Source organism: Mustela nivalis, assembly GCF_964662115.1.
Source record: "Mustela nivalis genome assembly, chromosome: 3".
Lineage (NCBI taxonomy): Eukaryota > Metazoa > Chordata > Mammalia > Carnivora > Mustelidae > Mustela > Mustela nivalis.
This window is the reverse complement of record NC_139022.1, coordinates 171878079-171899750: the sequence shown is the minus strand read 5'-3', so window position 1 is coordinate 171899750 and position 21672 is coordinate 171878079. Positions and strand designations below refer to the sequence as shown.

The following is a 21672-nucleotide window of genomic DNA, read 5'->3' as shown; positions in this document are numbered from 1 at the left end:
AGTACAGTTTCCCAAAAGTCAAGAACTGATGACCTCCAGTTTCTCTTCCATCCCTATATCAAGTCTCCTCCTAAGGGTCACCTTATTTTCCTTTAGAAAACAGTCTCTGGGATGATGCAGCTGAAAAAAAAAAATTTAAGGTTGTATTTGTGGTTATCCAAACTTAAGGACTTGTTAAAAAAAAAAAAACAGGTGGTGATGAAATATGTGATAACATTCTTCTACAATTATATATTTTCCTTTGGGGAGAAAAGTCAGAAGTCCAAGCCTCCCTGAAATTGAAGGTTCAGACAACACAAATATGTTTTGCTCACCATGTCTCAGGAATCAAACGTAATTTTGTATTGGTCAACACACCTGGTTGGAAGAATATTCTGATTTATTAAATGTGACTCTCAAAGTAAAATAAAGTCATTGAGCTAATGAAATGAGATTCTGGCCACTGTGCCTGAGTCCTGGGAGGAAGTTAGCTAGTGACAGATGGATCTTTAATTCTGTCCAATAGATATGCCATTTTCATTTCAATTTCTCTCTCCCTACTCAAGTTTTCCTCTTATGCATAATGCCCTTAAGCTTTATGCAACCTCCAATAATTTGTCAAGATTTTGCTCGATAATTTTCCTACCCCTAATTCATTCAGCAAGTCTATAGAACATATTTCTTAAACTAATGAAGTTACCAGTAATTATTCCATACTTCATTTTTTTTTTTTTAAAGATTTTATTTATTTATTTGACAGAGAGAGATCACAAGTAGGCAGAGAGGCAGGCAGAGAGAGAGAGAGAGAGGAGGAGGAAACAGGGTCCCCGCTGCACAGAGAGCCCAACGCGGGACTCGATCCCAGGACCCCGAGATCACGACCCGAGCCGAAGGCAGCGGCTCAACCCACTGAGCCACCCAGGCGCCCCCATACTTCATTTTTACCCACATTTGCTGCTTCCTTGTCTTAGGTTTTCCCTGAAACTATTCTTTCTTTAAGCCTATAATAGATGTTTAATAAACAGATTTGAAGCATAGAGAATTAAAAGATATGGATCAGAAGTTTTTTTCAATGATATGTAAATTGTCAAGGAAGAACAAAAAGGAAATCTATTTCCCCACTGATTATCAACAATTCATAAGGATGAATGAATTTGGTCTTCTTACCAAAAGATTTTTCAAAAAAGAAAAGCTTTTGAGAATTTTGATCTTCGCTATTATGATATTGAGCATAAAGGTCCTCATTTCATTTCACAACTGCATAATTTGGAAATTATTAAGAACGGCTCTTTCTCCACCTTTTTAAATCAAAGGTCAACTAAAAACATCACCATGGGTCCACTGAAAACATCAGCATCAGTTTCTCCAGATCATCCTCCTTGAACGTCCTCACAGGAAACACATTTTAAACCATCTTGAGCTCTTGATTTTTAGCTCCATTAAATTCCTGTCAACACATTCTTTTTCTTCATGAAAACAAAAAGACAATTACACTTTTGAACTCTACTACCAACCTAGAAAAAAAAAAATAAGATGGAAAACTCACACTACCATTCAACAAATAACTTGTGGAGTCTCTAAAAGCAGTTTCCCTTCAATGCACATAAGTAGGGTAAGGTGTATTTCAGCAAAGAACTGTTCAAGATCCAAGGGAAAGTGGAGCTTATTTGAGGCAGTAATATTTCTTCGAGTTTCTGGAGCCAGTGACTCAGAACAACCAGTTCCCTTCTCATTTATATCAAGTTCTTCTTGTCCAGCTGCCTGTTGAGCTGAAGGATCCTGCCCTGGGAGAGAATTCATTTGGCTCCTGGAGGAGTCCATGAAGGAACTAAGTAGGGACACTGGCATGCGATTTCAAGCAAAACAAAATGTGACTCAAAACATCTGAGAGAAGGGCTTATCCAAACATGCAAAATATTTAGAAAAGAATATAATCTATCTACAACACTCCCCGAACACTATATTTTGCCATCTCTGTCTCAACATAAACATCCTTGCTCTTAACAAATGGGAGAATCTTGAAAGAGAAATATATAGGCTAAATTTGTTTAAAAAAAAAAAAAAGGTGCAAAGTAATGAGAGCATAAGGGAAATAGAAAGGCCTAGGGGAAAGTCTAGAAAAAGACTCTAACTTAGTAGAACCCATTATTAAATATTTACTGTTTCCCACTGGCTTAGAAAAAGACAGATTTTCCCTCTGGCAAGACGGGTCTTACTCTCTGTGGTGTGAACCTTTTGCAGCATTCCCATATGCCCACCTCGAGACTCACAGGCAGAGGATGAAAGAAGCAGTGACTCTGGCTCCCTCTCCTCCTCCATGGAGGTGGCCAGGGGGCTGCAAGGAGGTGCTCTGGGCAGTTGGTGAGGAAGCCCAGGCCCCTCTCCCAGACCTGATTAGGTTTTCTACTCTCTACCAAGACCCAAGCCTACAGGGTGCTCCCTGTGACTAGGGAAGCTCTCTATGCCTATGTGTTCCCTCAAATCTATCATGTGATTATGAGTCATTTAAACTACCCACATTTGCCAGTCTGATCACAATAAGAACAACTTCTGGATACACTTAAAAAAAAATTCTCCCCTTCTAACTGAGAAGAGTTACACACCCTTTATTTAGCATCCCTTGGAAATGAGGTATAGAATAAAAGTGTCTAGATGTGACATTTTTCCTTGATGATATTATTTTTAAACCATTTTGGAGATGAACATCCCTGTGAAATGTATAATATAAACTCCCTCCTGACTTCTGAGAGTGTGCTGGACAAATGCCAAGCTTCTTCCCCTAATATGCAGCCACCATCAGGAACATCAGCCCTCTCCCCATGTGTAGTGACTCAGTGAGGGTCAGGGCTAGGCACATAGGGCCGGCTCTCAGGTCTTCTCCTCCTTGTTCTTGGGCTATGATACTTCTCAGCTTCCTGAATTGCCATATATATACATATTTTTTCATCTTCTCTCTAACATTATTGCCAATGTCTATGCTTTCTTTTTTTTTTTTTTTTGCAAAATTACTCAGTTCATTAATTTTTAGTCTATTGTATAATATGGACACTGAGGAAAAGATGCTTATTTCCTTTTCCATAGGACAATCTCGGGTAAGACCCTATGAGCATAGGACTGTCCAATCCAGAAGATTCATGGATTTTAGTGTCTGTCCAGGGACTCTTAGTGACCCTTGCTTCTGCTTCCTCATTGATTGTCTTGCTTTAGTTGTATTTCAGTTACTCAGATTGTTGGACAAGTCCTTTCCATATCTATGATGCACCTTGTTATGATCCAATACTGGGTCTGTGGTCTCAGGACATGTGTGAACCATAAAGCAAGAAGGTAAGACAAACATTACCTTTTTGTAGAGACTCCTCAGATCTCGGTACTGCCACATGCTGTTTAGGACCTGAGATGCAGCCTTGACCACTTTTGGAGAGTGTCTGGAAAAGAAACAAGACATGTAAGGTGGTGAAGTGGGGAAGCTGGGCTTCAAATGGATGTTGACTCATCAGGAATTTACAAAATTTATAGGAATCATGTCCTGATGGCTTCTGGCTCTTTCCTTCTCAGTCAGGGGAGTGCAGGGGATGGTCTACTAGTCTGCAACCTTACTCTCCTCAACACACCTATGAGGACAAGAGAGAGGAATGCATTCAATGTGGCAAAGGATTTTCCAAATGCAAAAGGAAGAGCAGAGCCTTGAGTCTGAATGCAGATGTAGTGGAACAGAAAGAAGAGAAAAATAGTGATCAGTAAGGGCCAGGGTCGGGTGTTTTAATGGCTATGTTGTGTAACATCTGTGTAGTAAGAAGAAAACAAAATACTCATTTTCTCAACTGAAGCAGGAGGGCATATAGAGTGTTGGCTCTACATGCCTGCGAGGTGATGGGGAATTGCTCTCCATTTGCCTGAGGGATGGACAGCAGAGGAAGAGGTGTGCACATCCTCTCTTACGCTTACACAGAGAAATGCATGTATAGATAAAGGATAGATAAAGGAACATCTATAGATAAAGCCCTGCGTGCAATTACAGTTCCTTCCTGTGGATCATGGGGAGAAACTAAAATCACATAAACCTTTGGACTAGTGGTACTTAGCATTTTCTCAAGTCATGGCTTTAAAATTGCTATGCAATGCTAGCTCAATATTTTGACTTTGGGGTCAGTGCCCATCTGTGTCTTAAAAAAGACATGAGGGGGTGCCTGGGTGGCTCAGTGGGTTAAGCCGCTGCCTTTGGCTCAGGTCATGATCTCAGGGTCCTGGGATCGAGTCCCACATCGGGCTCTCTGCTCAGCAGGGAGCCTGTTTCCTCCTCTCTCTCTCTCTGCCTGCCTCTCTGCCTACTTGTGATCTCTCTCTGTCAAATAAATAAATAAAATCTTTAAAAAAAAAAAAAAAGACATGAGGTCCAGGTGGTTGGGTTATGGACACTGGGGAGGGTATGTGATATGGTGAGTGCTGTGAAGTGTGTAAGTCTGACGGTTCATAAACCTGTACCCCTGGGGCGAATAATACATTATGCATTAATAAAAATAATTAATAAAAAAAGACATGAGGTCCATAAAGTAATGTTGATTTCATTTGATCAGATCCTTGGAATTTCAACAGGGAAATTGTTAATTACCTGTAGATGTTCTATTCTAACTGCTCATTCCACAACCAGCTGCACAACTCTACTGGTTGCCAGTGACACCACGGCCTGTCTCAGGAGCTGGCATATTTTTTTTCCTAAAGGGTCAGATAATAAATATTCTCCACTTTGGGGGGCCATATGGTCTCGATCGCAGCTACTCAGCTCTGCAACTGTAGCATGAGGGGCATCATAAATAACATGTCAGTGAGTGGAGATGGCTGCATTCCCAGCAAATGTTATTTACATAGGTAGGAGGTGGGTGGGATTTGGACCCTGGGCCATAGATTGCTGATCCCTGGTCTATGTGTATGGTGATGCCTAGAATCAGGCAGGACATAACCATTCACAAGGACCCCAATGTAAAGTCCGCCCCTGACCCGTGCTGTGGCCGCCCAAGGACTCCCAGAAGGGAAAATCTGAATGGAGACCAAAAATGCCTTTGAAATAAAATGGCTTTTGAAATAGAAAGTGAGCAGATGGTGAGATGGGATGAGGTTGAGGTTGGATTCGAGAGCCAGATTAAGTGGCTGTTGTGAAGCTATGCACGTTGGATTGGAATTATACGATGTTAATAAATGGTCCATGATGTGTGTCTACATTCCTGGATCTCTGAGCTTGCAATTTAGACCAAGTAAGCTCAAGGTTCCTTCCTCCATCTACTTACTGGTCATAGTAACAATCATTCTTCCTATTTTTATTGCTGAGATGGAATTCAACTTGGCTGTGTTTGAAAATGCTAGTCATATCATGTATTTTTATTCATTCATTCATTTATTACTTTTGGTTTTCTTTTTTTTTAATTTAAATTATCCAACATATAGTACATCACTACTTTCAGATGTAGTGTTCAACAAGTCATGCATTGTTGCATATATCATGTACTTTTAAAGGAAAAAAGAAAGTAAATTCCAAACTTTTTTTCTCTATGAAAGATGAACTATATCTAAGTAACATATGTATTTTCCTTTACTAAAATGGATGGCCACTCAATGACTGTATAATTTATGCTAGTGTCATGCTCTAAATGTAATATTAAATTCCTTTGATTTAAAGACAGACTTTTAGAGCTTTTCATGTTTGCAGCTACAGGGACATGTTAATCTTATGTAATCGATGCTGAACAGTGCTGTTATGTTTTGCTGTATTTTATCACTGTTAGCCAGTTATTTATCCATGACAATAGTCAAGCAACTCTTGAGGAACATACATGAATATTCAGGTAGTGGTAAGGTAGTTGAGACATACTTAGTATGCAAAATTCCTTGAAAACAGTGTAATTTTTTGTTCTACTTCTTGCTTAGTTACAAAATAGAAAAAGACTATGAGTGTGTAATGAACCCCGGGTTTTAACCTCTCAATTAAAATGCCAATATACTACAGTGTCATACTAGCATGTGAAGGTCAAACAAATATTGCTTTTTTTGGACTTTAAAAGTCCATCACTAGACTGGTACCATAGCAACTTCTGCTTGAACAACTATAACTGTTGACTGAAGGACTTGAACAATTGAGAGTTTCAAATGTGACAAGTGACTATAGCCGAAGCCACAATACACAGCTCCTTACTGACAAGTAACAGTTGAGAATGTTAACAGCTTTTCAGTCTTATGACAAAATACAGCGACACATTCAATACACTATTTCCTATATAATTTTTAAAAATAGAAAAAACACAAATGTACTTTTGAAATAAATGGATGTGACAGGATGTCCATAAATGTGTATTTAAAATGATGTGAAAAGAATAGTTTAAGTTGTCAAGACATGAAAATGGTAGTATAAGATTCCTATAAGATCACAATATCTGATCTTCACTAAGTTGTGAAATTAGGGGTGACTGAGGATATCAGTTGTTGCAATTGGTAATGGGTATTCACCCCAGTCCTGGTGGCTGTATTAGCAAGCTCCAGTTCAAACAGACTGTGACTGGCACCTCACTAGTCTGATTCATTAATAGCATGGCATGTTTAAGTTTGTGTATATTTAGAAATAAAACACACAAATGCATTAAAAATGGAGAATCACAGATAGGCACATTTTCCCCCCTGTGTTTTATCCTACTATCTGAAATTTTAAAATCATTAAACTTATGTCTGATAATAATTCTTTAAGGACGCTTTAGGGAGCACATACTTGCAAGGATTTTGTAAATTAACTACAGCAAACTGCTATCCCTCCCTTTTCTAGTTACTAACTAATTCCCAGTTTTAAAAACTCTCTTTTCAAGAAAGAATTCCTATTTCACTGAAACGTGTCCAGAAGGCCTTGGGAATCTCAGTGACTCATGTCAACAAAATTGAGTGAAGTGGTGAGTTTTGTGTTAAGATTCAAAATAATTCTTCTGGATTCCTTTTAAGGCTGTTGAGAAGCAATAACAAATTGAAGTGTAGGCAGGAGTTGAGGCTATCTGCAGTTATAAAAACCTGTTTTGATCTTCAAATTAGTCATTATATACAAAAGAGTTAAGGGGTGCCTGGGTGGCCCAGTTGGTTGAGCACCAACTCTGGATTTCAGCTCAGGTTGTGATTTCAGGGTCATGGGATCAAGCCTTGTGTTGGGCTCTGCATGGATCATGGAGTCTTCTTGGGATTCTCTTTCTCTCTCTCCTTTGCTCCTACCCCTACTTTCTCTCCCCATGTCCCTCTGAAATAATAAATAAATAAATCCTGGAAAAAAGAGGTAAGCTACATCGAAGAATGGATGAGATAAGCAAGAGAACTGGGAAGATGCCTAACTCCACCCAATTCAACACTTTTCATTAAACTTGGTGTAAATCTTGACTGTTAACATTGGGAAAAAAGGTCAAGCAGCAATGAGATGAAACATGTCACTATTCCTTAAAGAAACTTCCAGTCAAATCAGCAGACAGTTATGAGATCATCCATTGTGGAAGAAACTTCCCATTAACACTCATCAAGATTGGACAAGATCTAATAGGACCATTTTCTGGATTGGTAATATGGATATACGCTCTTTCATGGATGGTTTCCTCAAATGACTTTTGAATTAGTTTCACCAAGTAATTTTCTTTTACCACAGGACTAATAAAAGCCTCTTTTCTCTTTAAGGCCCACTGAAGGATGTTTACTGCAGTAGCGATGCCCAAACAGGTGGAAGAAATTAACATATGCCAGACCATCCCTCAAACTCTCTAGTCTTACAGTTCAGAGAAAACAATCTTTGAATATCTCACCAATATGCACAAATATGTCACAGCATTTCTGTGGACGATGGTTTCATTGCCTGTGTGTATTTGCTAACAAAAGCATTAACACATTAAGCTCTTAATGCTCAAAACAGGAAAGCACTTCATTAGAGATTCCAATGTTCTACTGAGGGTACGTGAAGAAGACAACCATGCGGTCTGCTGTCTATGTAGATCAGCCATTTATCTGATGTCCAACAGAACAACGTATAATTCAAACCAACCCTCCATCTTGCACCATTATTACACGAGTCCAGTGGGCCTCCTCCACTTGATATCAAAAAGTTTTTGAATACTAATACTAAATTGCTGATTGAACCTAGTGGGAGGTATCAGGGCGCTTACATAGAAAGCTGAGACTTCTTTTCTAAAACAATGGTAATATCCTGAATCAAATGAAACAATGTGAGAATTTCCAAAAAGTCTCAAAGCACCCCTGTCACAGCCTTGAACAAAAGAAGAAAAATTATTTGGCATTTAGATGTAAAGAAATGAGGGAGGCAGGGAATGAAAAGTCAAGAAGTAGACCTCTGATAACAAAAGGTTACCCTCTTAATCTCATTGATTACATTGAGGGATTTCTAGGAGGCAACATTTAATTAAAGTTTGTGAATGTTTCTGTAACACTGACAGCTTGCTGATATAAAGACACTCTGGCTGCTGTAGATATGTTTAGGTTGCATGTAGCAAGATACCATTGATTCTTACATCAAACTGGGGACAATTCCATTCTTGGAGGTGCAGATGCTTGGACACAGAGCCTTATCTCTCTTTATGCCACCCGCAAACAAGTCCTTCCTCACCACTGACTGCTCTGCCCAGAAAACTTCTATTCATCCTTTAAGATTTGATTATCACTTCTAGGATATTATGACAGCCTTTTCCTCAGTTTTAGACTGGAAAGTATATGCATAGTGCCTCATTCAATTAAACAATTTGCCCCAAATGTACAGCTAACACAGGAGGATGGTGGGTCAGCACTGAGATCTCGCTGACTCCCCCGACCGTTTGCTCCCCTCACTCTCCCTGCATGACTTGCTATGCACAGCTGAAGAAGCAAAGGGCAAAAGGATGTGGACCTGTCATCTATACTTGGACCTGCAGCCACAAAGGAACAGTAACCACAAAACACCTTCACATACTCAGGTTAAGCTGGTTATCTAGTCCGTGTTGGAGGAACACACTAGTGTGTGCACGCTGGAATGTCAAGTCTCTCTTACCTTAGTAACACAGGAGTCACTGAGTCATGAGTTATTCATCAAATTGAAATTAGCAGGAAGATCAGCTTTCATCATGGGGCGGGAAGACTAGAAACCATATGCTATTTCCCTTCTCTTGATTATCAGAGACAAGTGTTTTCCAGGGACATTCAGTCGTGTTACCCACAACCAGTGGGATGTTGAGCACACTTAGAACTAACTCTACCAATGCCAAATTCTACAGAGATACGAAGTCTCTCTTTGACTTACTTATCTCCTTTGCTTTTGGAGATGCCAACCAACTTCTCAATGCCGCCGGCATCCCGTAAGGCCTTGGCGTTCTCCATGTTCTTGGTGATCACTTCATGTAGGGTGCAGCAGACGGCTGTCACCGTGTCATCCGACATGGCCTTACTTGCCGCATTGTTGCTGTTGTTCCCACCTGGAAGCCTGTGTACGAGGTCTCGCATGGCATATTTGCCTTTGGGAAAAAAAAAAAAAAGTCAAGGGAAGGGTTGAAATGAGGCCAAAATGGAGGAAGAGGGCAGAGAAGAGCGTAGGGGTAGGGGAAAAAAGAGGACGCAGGAGGCCACAGGAATGCAGTATTGTCCATTTCCCATCACTGAATATTCTCTGTTGGGTCTCTGTGAACACACACAGAGAACAGATATTCCTCACAGTGAATGTGTAGACTTTTGGGGCTAGATGGATGTAGGATGGAATTTCTGGGCAAGTTACATCATGCCTGTAAGCCTCAGCTTTTTAAAACCTGTAAAGCAAGAATAATAATGGTACTTATGTCACAAGGCTGTTCCAAAGATGAAATGAGTAAATGTGTGGACAGCATGTAACCCACGAGGATTACTGACATAACTTCAACATTACCTCGATGGGAACTATGTTGGGAGGCGAACTATTTAACAAGAAAGAGTCAAACCACAAACATGTGTAGTTCATGATCATATACATAACTCCTGAGTTCCGGCCTGGCCCGTATGAAACAAAGAGAAACATTTAAAGCAAGGGAGAGAGGTTTTTACAAATAATGTATAGCTAGGTGTCTTTGAACCAGGATAACCCAAGGAGCCGCCCGTCTCTTTGATGGGATTTATTGTATGGCTCTACCATATAACATTTACTCATTTGACACATTCCCCTTTGCATGAAAAACAAAGAAAATAATATGCAACTTTGCTTCCTTGACTTGCTTCATCATTCTTAATCTTGCTACTCCCAGTGATAAAGGTACTTAAAATGACATCTTTATGGAGTACTTTTCGTTTACAAAGCATGTGGGGCATTACCAATAACCCTGCAAGACATTAATTCATCCCACCTGCAGCTTCCGATTCTGTTCCATTAATTTACTTCTGGAACTAAGTAAATGAGTGCCTGTAGCAAAGTTGGCTGTGCTTGAATTTTTCAGATGGAACTGGCATGTGTCCAAAGTTAAAGTCCTTCCTGGTCTCCCATCCCCCAATCGGACATGTTTAGCTAGTTCCTGAAAGCCATCTGAAAATGTTTTGCCTCCATACATGTCTCTAAAGGAGAGATTCATTGGCTGTCTAATCCTCTGGTGTGTGATGCCTAGGAAGCGCACAGGGGAAGGCAGGGATATCTCCGTTCCAGGCATTAATAAATAAAACAGACCCTTGTAATTTTGGTACCTGCTCTTACCCTATGTTTAGGTAGCTTATTTTAGCTGGGACAGAAAAAAATGCTGATGGCTAAATTACTGAAATAGGAAAGCATCTTCACTTGGTTTCTGACAAAAATGGTTTGCCTGAAAACTTCCCAATGTAGCCCCCCCCCCCTTTTTTTCCCTAAAGACAACAGTTAAAATGGTTTGGAGACGATCCTTGTGCCTGGGCAGTCCTCTGAGCAGCTTGCTGTATTTGTTTATCATGAAACCACACTCCGCTCTGGCTAAGAGTTTACTTTTGCTGAGCTCAGCACGTTGGGACGTCATCCGTTCATTAACCTGCAGAGACTCTCTTGGGCAAACCTGAGTGCTATGGATGTGAGTAGATGGATGAATAGGGTCTTAAATTTTTTCTTCCTAAGGGGAGGGAGACAGAAAGGAAACAGAAAACTGTTTCAGTCACTATGCATCCGGGGCATCCATGCTCCCAATATGGTTTGTGACCCTGGACATCACTGAGGCTGAAAGCAACAACGAAAAGAGAAAGAAGATTCAGCTGTAGCCTTCTTCAGTTTTTGCTGTTACTGCCATTTAAAAAATTATATCAGATAAATTTGAAGGTGTGGATTCATCCTGCATGTTTTCTGAATATATGAGTCGTGTATGAAATATGAGGTATCCCCACTGGGGGCACACGCAGCTGCTTCCCCCTCCCCCAGTGTGACCTCTCCGTCTTGCCCCGGGGTGCCGTACTGGTGTGGAAAGTGAGAGGAGTCACTGCTGTATATAACCGGTCATAACCCGTCAAGAAATCCTTTAGAATGATTTTATTTCTAATATTCCCAATAGAGTTCACTGACATTTTACTGGACAAGTGGAGATTTTTCATTTAGTCTCTTTATTAGCCTATTTGGAACGATACACTTTAATTTATATTTTTGACTATCCAACTGGAGAAACAAATCAAGCAAAAATTATTCCATAGAGCAGAAGACCTCTAGACAAATTTTATTTATTCTTTTAAGGGCATACAATCATTTTAGCCTTCAATTCTGTTGCTGAAAAAAGCTGTCTTCTCGTACTAGAAATGGAATCCTATCTTCATGTGAAATTTGGGTAGCAAGAATAGCTCTTTTTTTTTTCTTGTGTTCATAAACTTGGAGGCTAATTGGATGGGGAAAAAAAGAAAACAGGAACACCGAATAATTACAGCCACCAGCGACCTTCTGTGGCAGGATAATGACAGGAGTCCAGGGAAGAAAGCCATCAGGTTGGACTGGGCTTGCCACAGAAGGCTTGAAATAGGAAGTAAACATTCAGGATTTGTTCCATAGGTCAGGGGAGCCCCAAGATCTACAAAGAGAATTCTGGTGCCTCCAGAAGGAGAAAGTTTCAGGGGCACCTGGTGACTCTTGGTTTCAGTTTGGGTCATGACCTCAGAATCATGAGATCCATCTCCACGTTGGACTCCATGCTAGGCGTGGAGTCTGCTTAAGATTCTCTCTCTCCCTCTGCCCCTCCCCACTCATGTGCTCTCTCTCAAAACAAACAAACAAACAAAAAAAAAAAAAAAAGGGAAGAAAGGTTTCAGAATAGAAAGACTGAAGTTTGGAGAAACACGTGGTCTTTTTCTTTACAATAAAATCCTCGGTCTCTGAACTACTGAAATTGTAAGCATTATAATTCAAGATAATTTGTGCCCATAATTGTTCTATGTCACATACTTCCTTTGTTCCCTAAATTTCTAAACAATGGAAAGAGTGAAAAAGCCATTCTTGCTACTAATGAGGAATTTTGGCACCCACCACCCCAGCTTTCAAGCTTTTGGGTCTCTACAGTCTGAGAGTTCTTCAGAGGTAAAAGGAGTTCTCCCTCTTTAGAAACTAATTCCCTTTTTGTGCCACAGGGGTGATGAGGAAAAGTTCCAAGGTGGGTGAGTCCAACTGCAATTTTCACAGCCTAACACCGTGAAGGGGATCAAAAGGTTTTTGGTTTGGTTTGGTTTGAGAGAGAAATGAATCGAGGTAATTTCTTCCTGGGCTAAGGAGGAGATGGATGCCATCTCTTCAGGAACCAAGAGGAGGAATGTTGGAGGTTCTGCACAAACCCTGGGGCATCAAGGGTGCCGGAGCCCAGCAGCACCCCTGTGGCACATTGGGACGCTGTGTGGAAGCAAGGAGATCATAAGCAGACAGGCCTCACCTTGAGACTGAGTCTGGCAGGAGGCAGAGGAACTTCCTGTCTCAAGATGAACTGCTGAGGCCCACAGAAAGGCCCGTGGCACCAGCACCCACGGCAGACTGAACCACTCACCCTTTTCTCTGGATTTAATTGGTTTAAAAATAAGTGAACAGTATGGCACAGACTGAAAGTCACAGAACGATTCATGCCATTTAACAGGCCACTGTAATATATCAGGACAAATCAAGGACTTGTGACCACAGAGGTGGCCCAGGGTCAGGGACAGGATAGCAGCCATGAAGGAGAACTGTAAGAGGAAACTGACAAGTGAAATGCTGGGGGTGATGGAGCCCAGAGGATTCAGGAGTCTCTAGCTGGGACAATGAGGTGGGTAGTGAAAAACCAAGTGCATTTTAGAATTTAATAATAATGGACAAGTGAGGTTTCTATTGTAATTATTCACGCAGAAGAAAACCATGCAAAACGGGTTACCCTTGTATGAAAGAGTAGTACGACAAATTCCCTTTAAGGCAAGAAGCTGCTCATCAAGTTCCAAAGACACCTAGATTTGTGCAAACAGAGTGGACATCTTAGCCTCCCCCCATTTGCAAGAAATATGCTCGCCATCATCCAATGTCAGGGAATAATACGTTAAAAAAAGATAAGCATGAGGCTCCCTCAGATTGAAACAACACAAAACAACTTCACCGCCACCAGCACCACCACCCACCAACAGATCACTCTTGTTTTGCTTAAGTTCCCAATAGAAATATTTAGGTCCTTTCTTCTGAGTTACTTAGTCTCTGATGAAAATAACTTTACTTCTGATCTGAAAGACTGGTATGAGAACACCAGTGGAGATCCTGTCACTGTGGTCCTTGTGTGAACAATATATAGTATATCCTTCAATGACAGACTAACTGCAACCTTGGAACTCTGCTACCCTTTCCTCTGGGCACACGTGTGTGTGTGTGTGTGTGTGTGTGTGTGTGTGTGTGTGTGTGTGTATCCTTTAAATATTTGTATGTAAGACTGGTTGAACCAGCTTTCTAAGTCCAGAACCTCTGGAAAATTGCAAATAACACTTATTTTCTCTTTATAATGCTTCTTTCTGGAGCCTTCTGTTTAAAGAGTCAGGCCCTCCGGAGATCTAACCAACTGTGCTCCCCTAGAAGGACATGCTTAGCAGAGTTCTCATGCAGACAAGGGCTGGTGGAAATTTCGGGATGGTGCAACAGGGCTCTGCTTGCTGACTTCTTCAACGTCTGTGTTTTTTGTTTGTTTATGACTCTGTTTCTATTTCTAGTAGCCTATTTCTGGTATTGATTTGTGGGCCACCACTTAGTTTCCACATTGGTGGCAGTGATATTGAGTAGTGGTTTGTGGTCTAACCACCTGAGCTCTGGAAGGTGGCAGACAACAGAGAAGTCACTCTTTATGATTTTTGACTACTCTAAGTCCCTCATATGAGTGGAATCATAAGGTATTTATCTTCATGTGACTGATTTATTTCACTTAATAAAATGTCCTCAAGCTTCATCCATATTGTAGCATATATCAAAATTTCTTTTCTTTTTAAGGCAGAATACTACTTGATTGTATAGCCCATTTTGCTTCTCCATTCATTAGCTGATGGACACTTGAGTTGCTCCCTCATCTTAACTATTGTGAATAATGCTGCTGTGAAAATGGGTGTACACCTATCCTTTCACTTTCCATTTGTTTATGTCTTCATGTTAAGTAAAAGCTAGACAGGAGTGGTGGAAGGAACACCCCAAGGCAGAGTCTCAGAGTCCTTGCAGAGTCTGCAAGGGAATGAAAGAGACACGAGCTGGAGGCAAGGATGGTGATCCACTACACACCAGCCTAGGGACACAATATCGTGACTTTATGGTGTCCAAGACCCTGGAGGTGATGAACCAAAGAGCCACAGGTGTGGAGTATGCACTCTCCTCTTCCACCTAACCCCTAGACTCATTATAATACATTTGCATTGTGGGAATAGCCCGGCAGTTGGAGAGATGGTGGAAGGCGGCCATGACAGTTCCTGTCAAACCTTGTAGGGTAGCAAAACTCTCCCTTCCAACCTGTGGGAGGAGTTTCCCAAATGACTGGAAATAGCTTCCACTAGAGACCACCCCACTGTTAAGTCACAGCTCCTGCCAGCCCAGAGAGATCCAAAAATATCTAATCCCAAAACAACCTAGGGGCCATTTCTACCTCATGGAACCTGTCCAGCTCTCCTACTTTGAGAGTGTACTTTCACTTTAATAAACTGCTCTGTTCTTGCTGCTGTCCTTCTGGCTATCTTTATTTTGAGCACCAACGCCCACAGAAATCAACCCCTGGGGACCTCAAGGATCAAGATCTCCAGCCATATAACGAAGACTCTCTCCCATAACATCTGGCTTTAAAATGAGTCTCCTATAGACAGCATATAGTTGGATCATGTTTTTAAATCCATTTTGCCATTCTCTTTTTGATTGGAGAGTTTAATCAATTTGTACTTAAATAATTTCTGGGGTGTCTGGTTGGCTCGTCAGTTGATCCATCTGACTCTTGTTTCCAGCTCAGGGTTATGAGATCTAGCCCCTCAGTGCAGAATCTGCTTAGAAGACTCCCTCTCTCTTTCTATATCCTTTCCCCTGATCTCTGTCTCTCAAATAGATAAATAAATCTTTAAAAAATGGGGAAAAATTACTGACAAGGAGGGGCTTACTTGTGTTAGTTTGGTATTTGTTTTGTATATACCTTGTAGCTTTTTTTGTCCCTCAGTTCCTGCATTCCTGTGTCTTTTGTGTTTATATGATTTTTTTTTTGTAGTGAAATGTTTTAATTACCTTCTCATTTCCTTTCGTATATATTCTATAACTATTTTCACTGTGGTTACCATGGGGATTACATTTAATATTCTAATGTTATAAAATTCCGATTTAAATTTATACCATCTTACTTCAATAGCATATAAAAACTCTGTTTATTTATAGCTTCATCCCTACCCTTATCAGTTCTGGATGTCACAAAATTCCATCTTTATAAATATCACATGTCTAAACACACAAAATAATTGTTTTTTAAAAATGCATCTGTCTCTTCAATCACTCATAAAACACGGAAAATAAGAGTCACAAACTGTCATGACAATAGTACTTTTGTAATTACCCATGTATTTATCTTGACTGAGCTCTATTTTTCTTCATATGGTCCTAGTTACTTTATTCCAAATTGCAGGATTACTTTTGTTTGCAAGGAAGTTCTAGTGACAAACTCCCTCAGCTTTTATTTACCTGGAATATCTTTCTTTTTTCTGCACTTTTGTAATAGAGGATTCTTGATTGGCAGGGTTTTTTTCCCCCTCTCAGCACTTTGAAAATACAGCGCATTGCTTTGTGACCTCCAAAGTATCTGATGAGAAATGTGCTTAGAATCTTATTGAGATCTTTTTAAATGTAATGAGTCATTTCTCTTTTTTTTCTTCTCAAGATTTTCTCTGTCCTTGTCTTTGGACATTTTGGTTATGTGTCCCAGTGTAGGTCCCTTTGGTTTATCCTACTCAGAATTGGTTGAGCTTCTTAGATGTTTATATTCACATCTTTCATCAAATTTGGGAAATATTCAGGCATCATTTTGTCAAATAATCTGTCTGACCCTTTCTCTTTCTTTCCTTCTTCTGGGACTGACACAGTGTCTATGTTGGTCTGCCTGATGGTGACTCACAGAGCCCCCAGACTCTGTTCACTTTTATTTTGTTTCCTTCCTGTCCCTAGGACTTTATGATTTCAGCTGTCTTGTCTTCAAGTTCATGGATTCTTCTGCCCACTCCAATCTGCCTTAGAATCCCTCCAGTGAATTTTTCATTTCAGTTACTGTCATTTTCAGCTCTTGAATTTCTTTTTTTTTTTTTTAAGCTTCCTTTAGGTTTTCTATCTCTTTAACTATATTTCCATTTTATTCAGACATCATTAGCTTGACTTTCTCTACATCAACTTTTAGTTCTTTGAGCATCTCTAAGATAGTTGTTTTAAAGTCTTTATCTCGTAGGTCTGCTATCTGGTCTTTTTCAGGGACAGTTATGTTGGTTTATTTTTTTTTTTTTCCTTTGAATGAACCATACTTCCATTTCTTTGTATGCCTTATGATTATATGTGTGTATGTGTAATAGTAGATAGTGGAATCTAATAATGTAATTCTGTACATCAGATTTATCTCCTTCCCCAAGTTTATTGTTGTTGTCTTTCGTTTTTGTTTTGTTTTTGATTTTGGTAGGCTATCTCTGTGCAGAGCATCAGCCTAAGGTATAAACTTAAGGTCTTCTCAGGTCTTTTCTGAACTTGTGCCTTTCTCTGGGCACATGCAGGACTGTTATTCTCCTTTGCCTATCCATTTGCTTTAGAATGTCCTAGTCTTTAAAGTCTGGTTCCCAAAAGGGGAGAAAAATCAAAGGGGAAGGGAGGATGCCAACCCTTTAATTTCCCTAGAAGTCACCTCAGCAAGAGGGAAGGGGCTTGCAACAATGAGAGGTGTGCAAAAATGGCTCTTGTCCTCTTGTCTGTACTTCCATGACCAAAAGCAGCAGTGATCAGAATGCAGATCCCTGATATTTGGAGGACAGGGCTTATGCTTCCCACCCTGGTTCCCATCAGCTGCATGCAAGCTGCTCAGGAACACACACACAGCTGCCAGCCAAGTTGATCTGGGTGAGGGCTGGTAGCTGACACTATGTTAAGAACTGAAATGGACCAAAATTAATCATCATTTACCCTCCAAGCTTTCCCTTGAAAGTCGCAAGCCTTCGTTAGACTCCAGAGTTCCAAAATATATCAGACACATTCTGCCAGTCTGGGGAACCAGATACCTGTGCTTCCTGCTCTGCCATTTCACCAGAATCCCCTCCCCAGTCTGAAGTTACTTTTGATCAGTGGCGGAAGATATGAAAGCTGATCTCCAGGTGATTATATGTCTGTAGGTAAATGTGAAAAGAGCCTTTCCGCCTTACCAAAGGGAGGTTATTAGTCTTTTTACAATGCTCTGTAAATAGCCATAGCTCCTTCTGTAATGTGCCTGCACCTTTTCTTCCTCTTTGGAACTTCTGGAGCTGATGTGACATAAGAATGTCATTGTGTAACTATAAGGGTATTTAATATAAACACTTTATTATAAAAGAGGAGAAAACATACAAAAAAATCTGTATTTTAAAACTGATTTATGTGGCTTACAGACCAAGAGGTGAAACATTCAGGAGCATTGTTTGGCTACAGAAAAAGTTTGAATATTGATCACATGGGAAAATTCTGAACCAAGCTGCAGTTTCTTCTTGTTTTTACACACTAAGGACTTGTACTCTTATCTTGTGTGTCCTGAGAACTCGTTCTTGAAACTGTCTTCCCCAAATCTTCGCCCCACAGTCAAACTAATAAATATTAAAAAAAAAAAAAAGTCTTTTGCATCTAAAACCATCTTAGGGTTTTCCTGGACTATTGTTGGGTAGTATCAAAGAGTTTTCTTCTTCACTTTATGAAGCAAAGGTGCTAGAAATGCCATTCTTCAGGTTTTTATTTTATTTAATACTAGTGTGAAAGACGGCCTACTTACCAAGCTTCCAATACAAAACGACCTGGCAACTAAGAACAAGAGAAACTCCACCTCCACTAAATCATGGAAAGTAATATGATTATGCCTCAGCCCTTATGAATCTTCCACTTTGGTTAAAAGCATGCTAATGGTCAACAAGCTTTTGAAAGAAAGATTCCATTTCTAGGTTTAAAAGAGACTTTTCAGTTGGTGGTAATCCTAACATAATCTCTACAGGATAGATCATGAGATCCCAGAGATTTTCAGTGCCTCATTGTTCTTAATGTGTACTTAGATGCTAGTCACCAACCCCGTATAAAACTAAACTTGTCTCAATTTTGTTATTACTGGTTGTGATGAGTAATCAGAGCTATTCAGCCTTATCGTCAACAGGTGGGTTCTGATTTTCCCTCATGCCTGCCTGGAGACGCCCACCAGAGCCACAGATCTATAATTGGGTCAGTTGGAAGAAACACCAAAATAGCCCGATTAAAGAACTCCAACAGGTACTCTCAACACTTGAGGCAATAAATAAATAGGCTCTTGCCTACAGGTGCCCCTGTAAAGGTGGTATCATCACCACAGATGAACAACTCTCAGACTGTTAGAAGAGTCAGTCAGGATTTCCAGAACTCATTCACTTTGAAAGGCTGCTAACTAAGCCATGATCAAGAGAATGAGGATTAATTACTTAGGCTAACTGAAACAAATTTAATTGTGGCTGATGTTCTGTTTTGAATTGGGCATGTTACAAAAGCTTCCTTTTTTCTATTTTCTCCATCTTTAATGCTTAATTTAATAGGCTATGTTTATAAAAACTAGATTGAACATTCTTTAAATGGAATCTTGTTCTAATTAATCCTTCCAAATTTAGAAAAACCTACATTAAAAATTCTTAAAATAGGTAAGATAATAAATTATCAGGAAAAGTTAATGATAATCCTGTAAATATAACAACACATGCTGACTGATCTTGTCAATGCAATAAACAATGGTAGTTAAATAATATAAAAAAATGCCTTGACTAATCGATTTACTTTCTCTGGCCCTAGGATTTCATGGACTGAACTAGAATCTATCCTCCTTTCTAGTAGAACATAATTGAAAAAAATCAAATCTGTATCCCTAATCATGCCATAGATGTCAGATTTAAAGGCAAATATAATTTAATTAGGCATGACAAGCCTATTAAAAAAAAACAAATGCATTTCGTAGGTGGAATTAACGTCCACAACAACCTCCCAAACCTGGCTTGTGCTATATGACTTAAGGAACCCTGTTCTCAGCTAGCATGACCACAGCACTGAAAAGTTACAGCTCAGAGAGATGGAATAACCCAGATTCTAGGTAGTGGAGGTGAAGACTCGCAGAATGGACTCTGCATTTTCCTTGCACAGAATGGAAAGTAGTTGTGGCCACACTAGCCCTCTTGTCTAATCCCCTTTGCCCAGAATGGGACCTGTTTATTTCCCCCTCTGTCCCTTTGCTCCTGCTGAGTTAGAATAAATATTTAATGAGATGCATTGATTTTCTAAAAAATGAACCATAATGAACCTTCTTTTATGGATCTGCCAGTTGCTTTAATTGATTAAAGATTTATCCAAATAGAGAGAGCCAAGGTATAGAACAGGACCAGCTGGAGCCAAGGAACGAGTAGTGGGCTGTGAACAGAGGTTGAGACAAATTCTGGAAGGAACACAAAAATTCCTTATGCTTTTTTCTAATAACTATGATTTAAAAAAAATGCAGACTTACAACACGTATAAGGACCAATTTCACAGGCCAGAATTGGTAAGCAGTTGGTCTGAGAAAATGATTCAAATGATAATTCAGCCCTCCGAATGGAAATAAAAAAGCAGAATTTTATACATTTCTAGTGTATGGTGTGTAGTTCTCTCAAGAGTTATTACCTCTAAATAAATAACCTATTCCATCTGTTTGGAAGACAAAAAGAAGAATTGTACTTTTTAGCACCTTGAGATCTTATCCAGAGGATTTCACTGAATGAGATTCTGAGAAATTCTTATACTTGTTGAGAAGTAAGGTAATGAGTAGAAATATGGACAAGGAGGTGGTTAAGATAAGCCTATTTAATTTGTGTAAGAATTGCTCTAAAAATAAAAATGACAGTTAATTAAAAGGAAGTTTGCTGAAATACCTTTTGAAGTAGAAATAAACTGATTCTTGAGAAATATTGAAAATGAGTCAAGTAACTGATAAGACACGTTATAACAGGACTTAAATAATTTGATTAAATATTAAGCATGATAGCCCCAAAATTTTTTATCTCAATTCATTGTCTAATTTTAGCAGTAAGGAGGTAAAGGTCAAAACTTAAACTCACTGATTCTAGCCTCAGGGGAGAAACCTTGGAGGACGTTTTATTTTTAGGTCAAGATTGTCATCCAATGAAGACCCAAGAACTCTCCCACGATGAAAATTTCAGAAGACAAGGGCGTGAGACAAGATGAGTTCGGCATTTTCATAAGCAAAGTTTGTTTTCAGGAACAGAAGCTGAAGGTAGTCCTCCTAGCTGACTTGAGCACATCGGAATCACGGTAATGCACTGATTAATGCAGATAATGATGGATTACAACACTTCATTCACTTCGTGTTGCCTTCTCAAATTCATCAACCCCTCCGGCAAAATAAAAATTCGTTTCAATAAAGGTCACAAAGAAAGGAAGTCAGCTACAGGTTTGTTTGTTTGTTTGTTTGTTTGTTTTTAAATTTCCTCTTTGTGTTTATGGCAGTCTCTTTTTTATATACATTGAAATCTAACCCTTTTTTTTTCAGATTTTCTTCACATGCTGCTGCTTATAGATTACATTCTAGAGTAGCTTATGTTTTTCAAGAAAAGTCTCATCTATTGTTTCCATTTCTGCTTTGCATCTCCCTAGGAGTATAACAAAGGCAGGTGCATTTCTAATTTATAGAGAAGACAACGGCAGTCCAAAGAGATTAGAAAATGTGGGTAAGGTTACAGAGCTGTCTTCTGGGGTTGGTACCTCTCTATGGTTAGAAATACTTGGCTAGAAGCTCCTTGCTCAGACTGGCCCTCCTCCCTCTGCCTCTGAACTCTTTCCACAGATATAATCTTCTTTTTTTAAAAAAAGTTTTTATTTTGCTCAGCATAATCTCTTCCAGTCCTGTCCATGTTGCTACAAAAGTTGGGTATTCATCATTTCTGATGGAGGCATCATACTCCATAGTGTATATGGACCATATCTTCCTTATCCATTCATCCGTTGAAGGGCATCTTGGTTCTTTCCCCAGT

The 21672-nt window shown here is 39.7% G+C and overlaps 1 protein-coding gene across 1 annotated transcript in view; it reads right to left on the bottom strand.

Annotated features, from left to right (window-relative positions):
* The window catches only part of CTNND2 (catenin delta 2), an 816172-nt gene that overhangs the window by 38857 nt on the left and 755643 nt on the right, over positions 1-21672 (bottom strand). The window contains exons 16-17 of the mRNA XM_082723384.1: positions 9272-9482; positions 3320-3404 (exon numbers count right to left, since the gene is read on the bottom strand). Of these exons, the coding sequence (XP_082579510.1) occupies positions 3320-3404; positions 9272-9482 (296 nt within the window). The remainder of the gene's footprint in view (positions 1-3319; positions 3405-9271; positions 9483-21672) is intronic.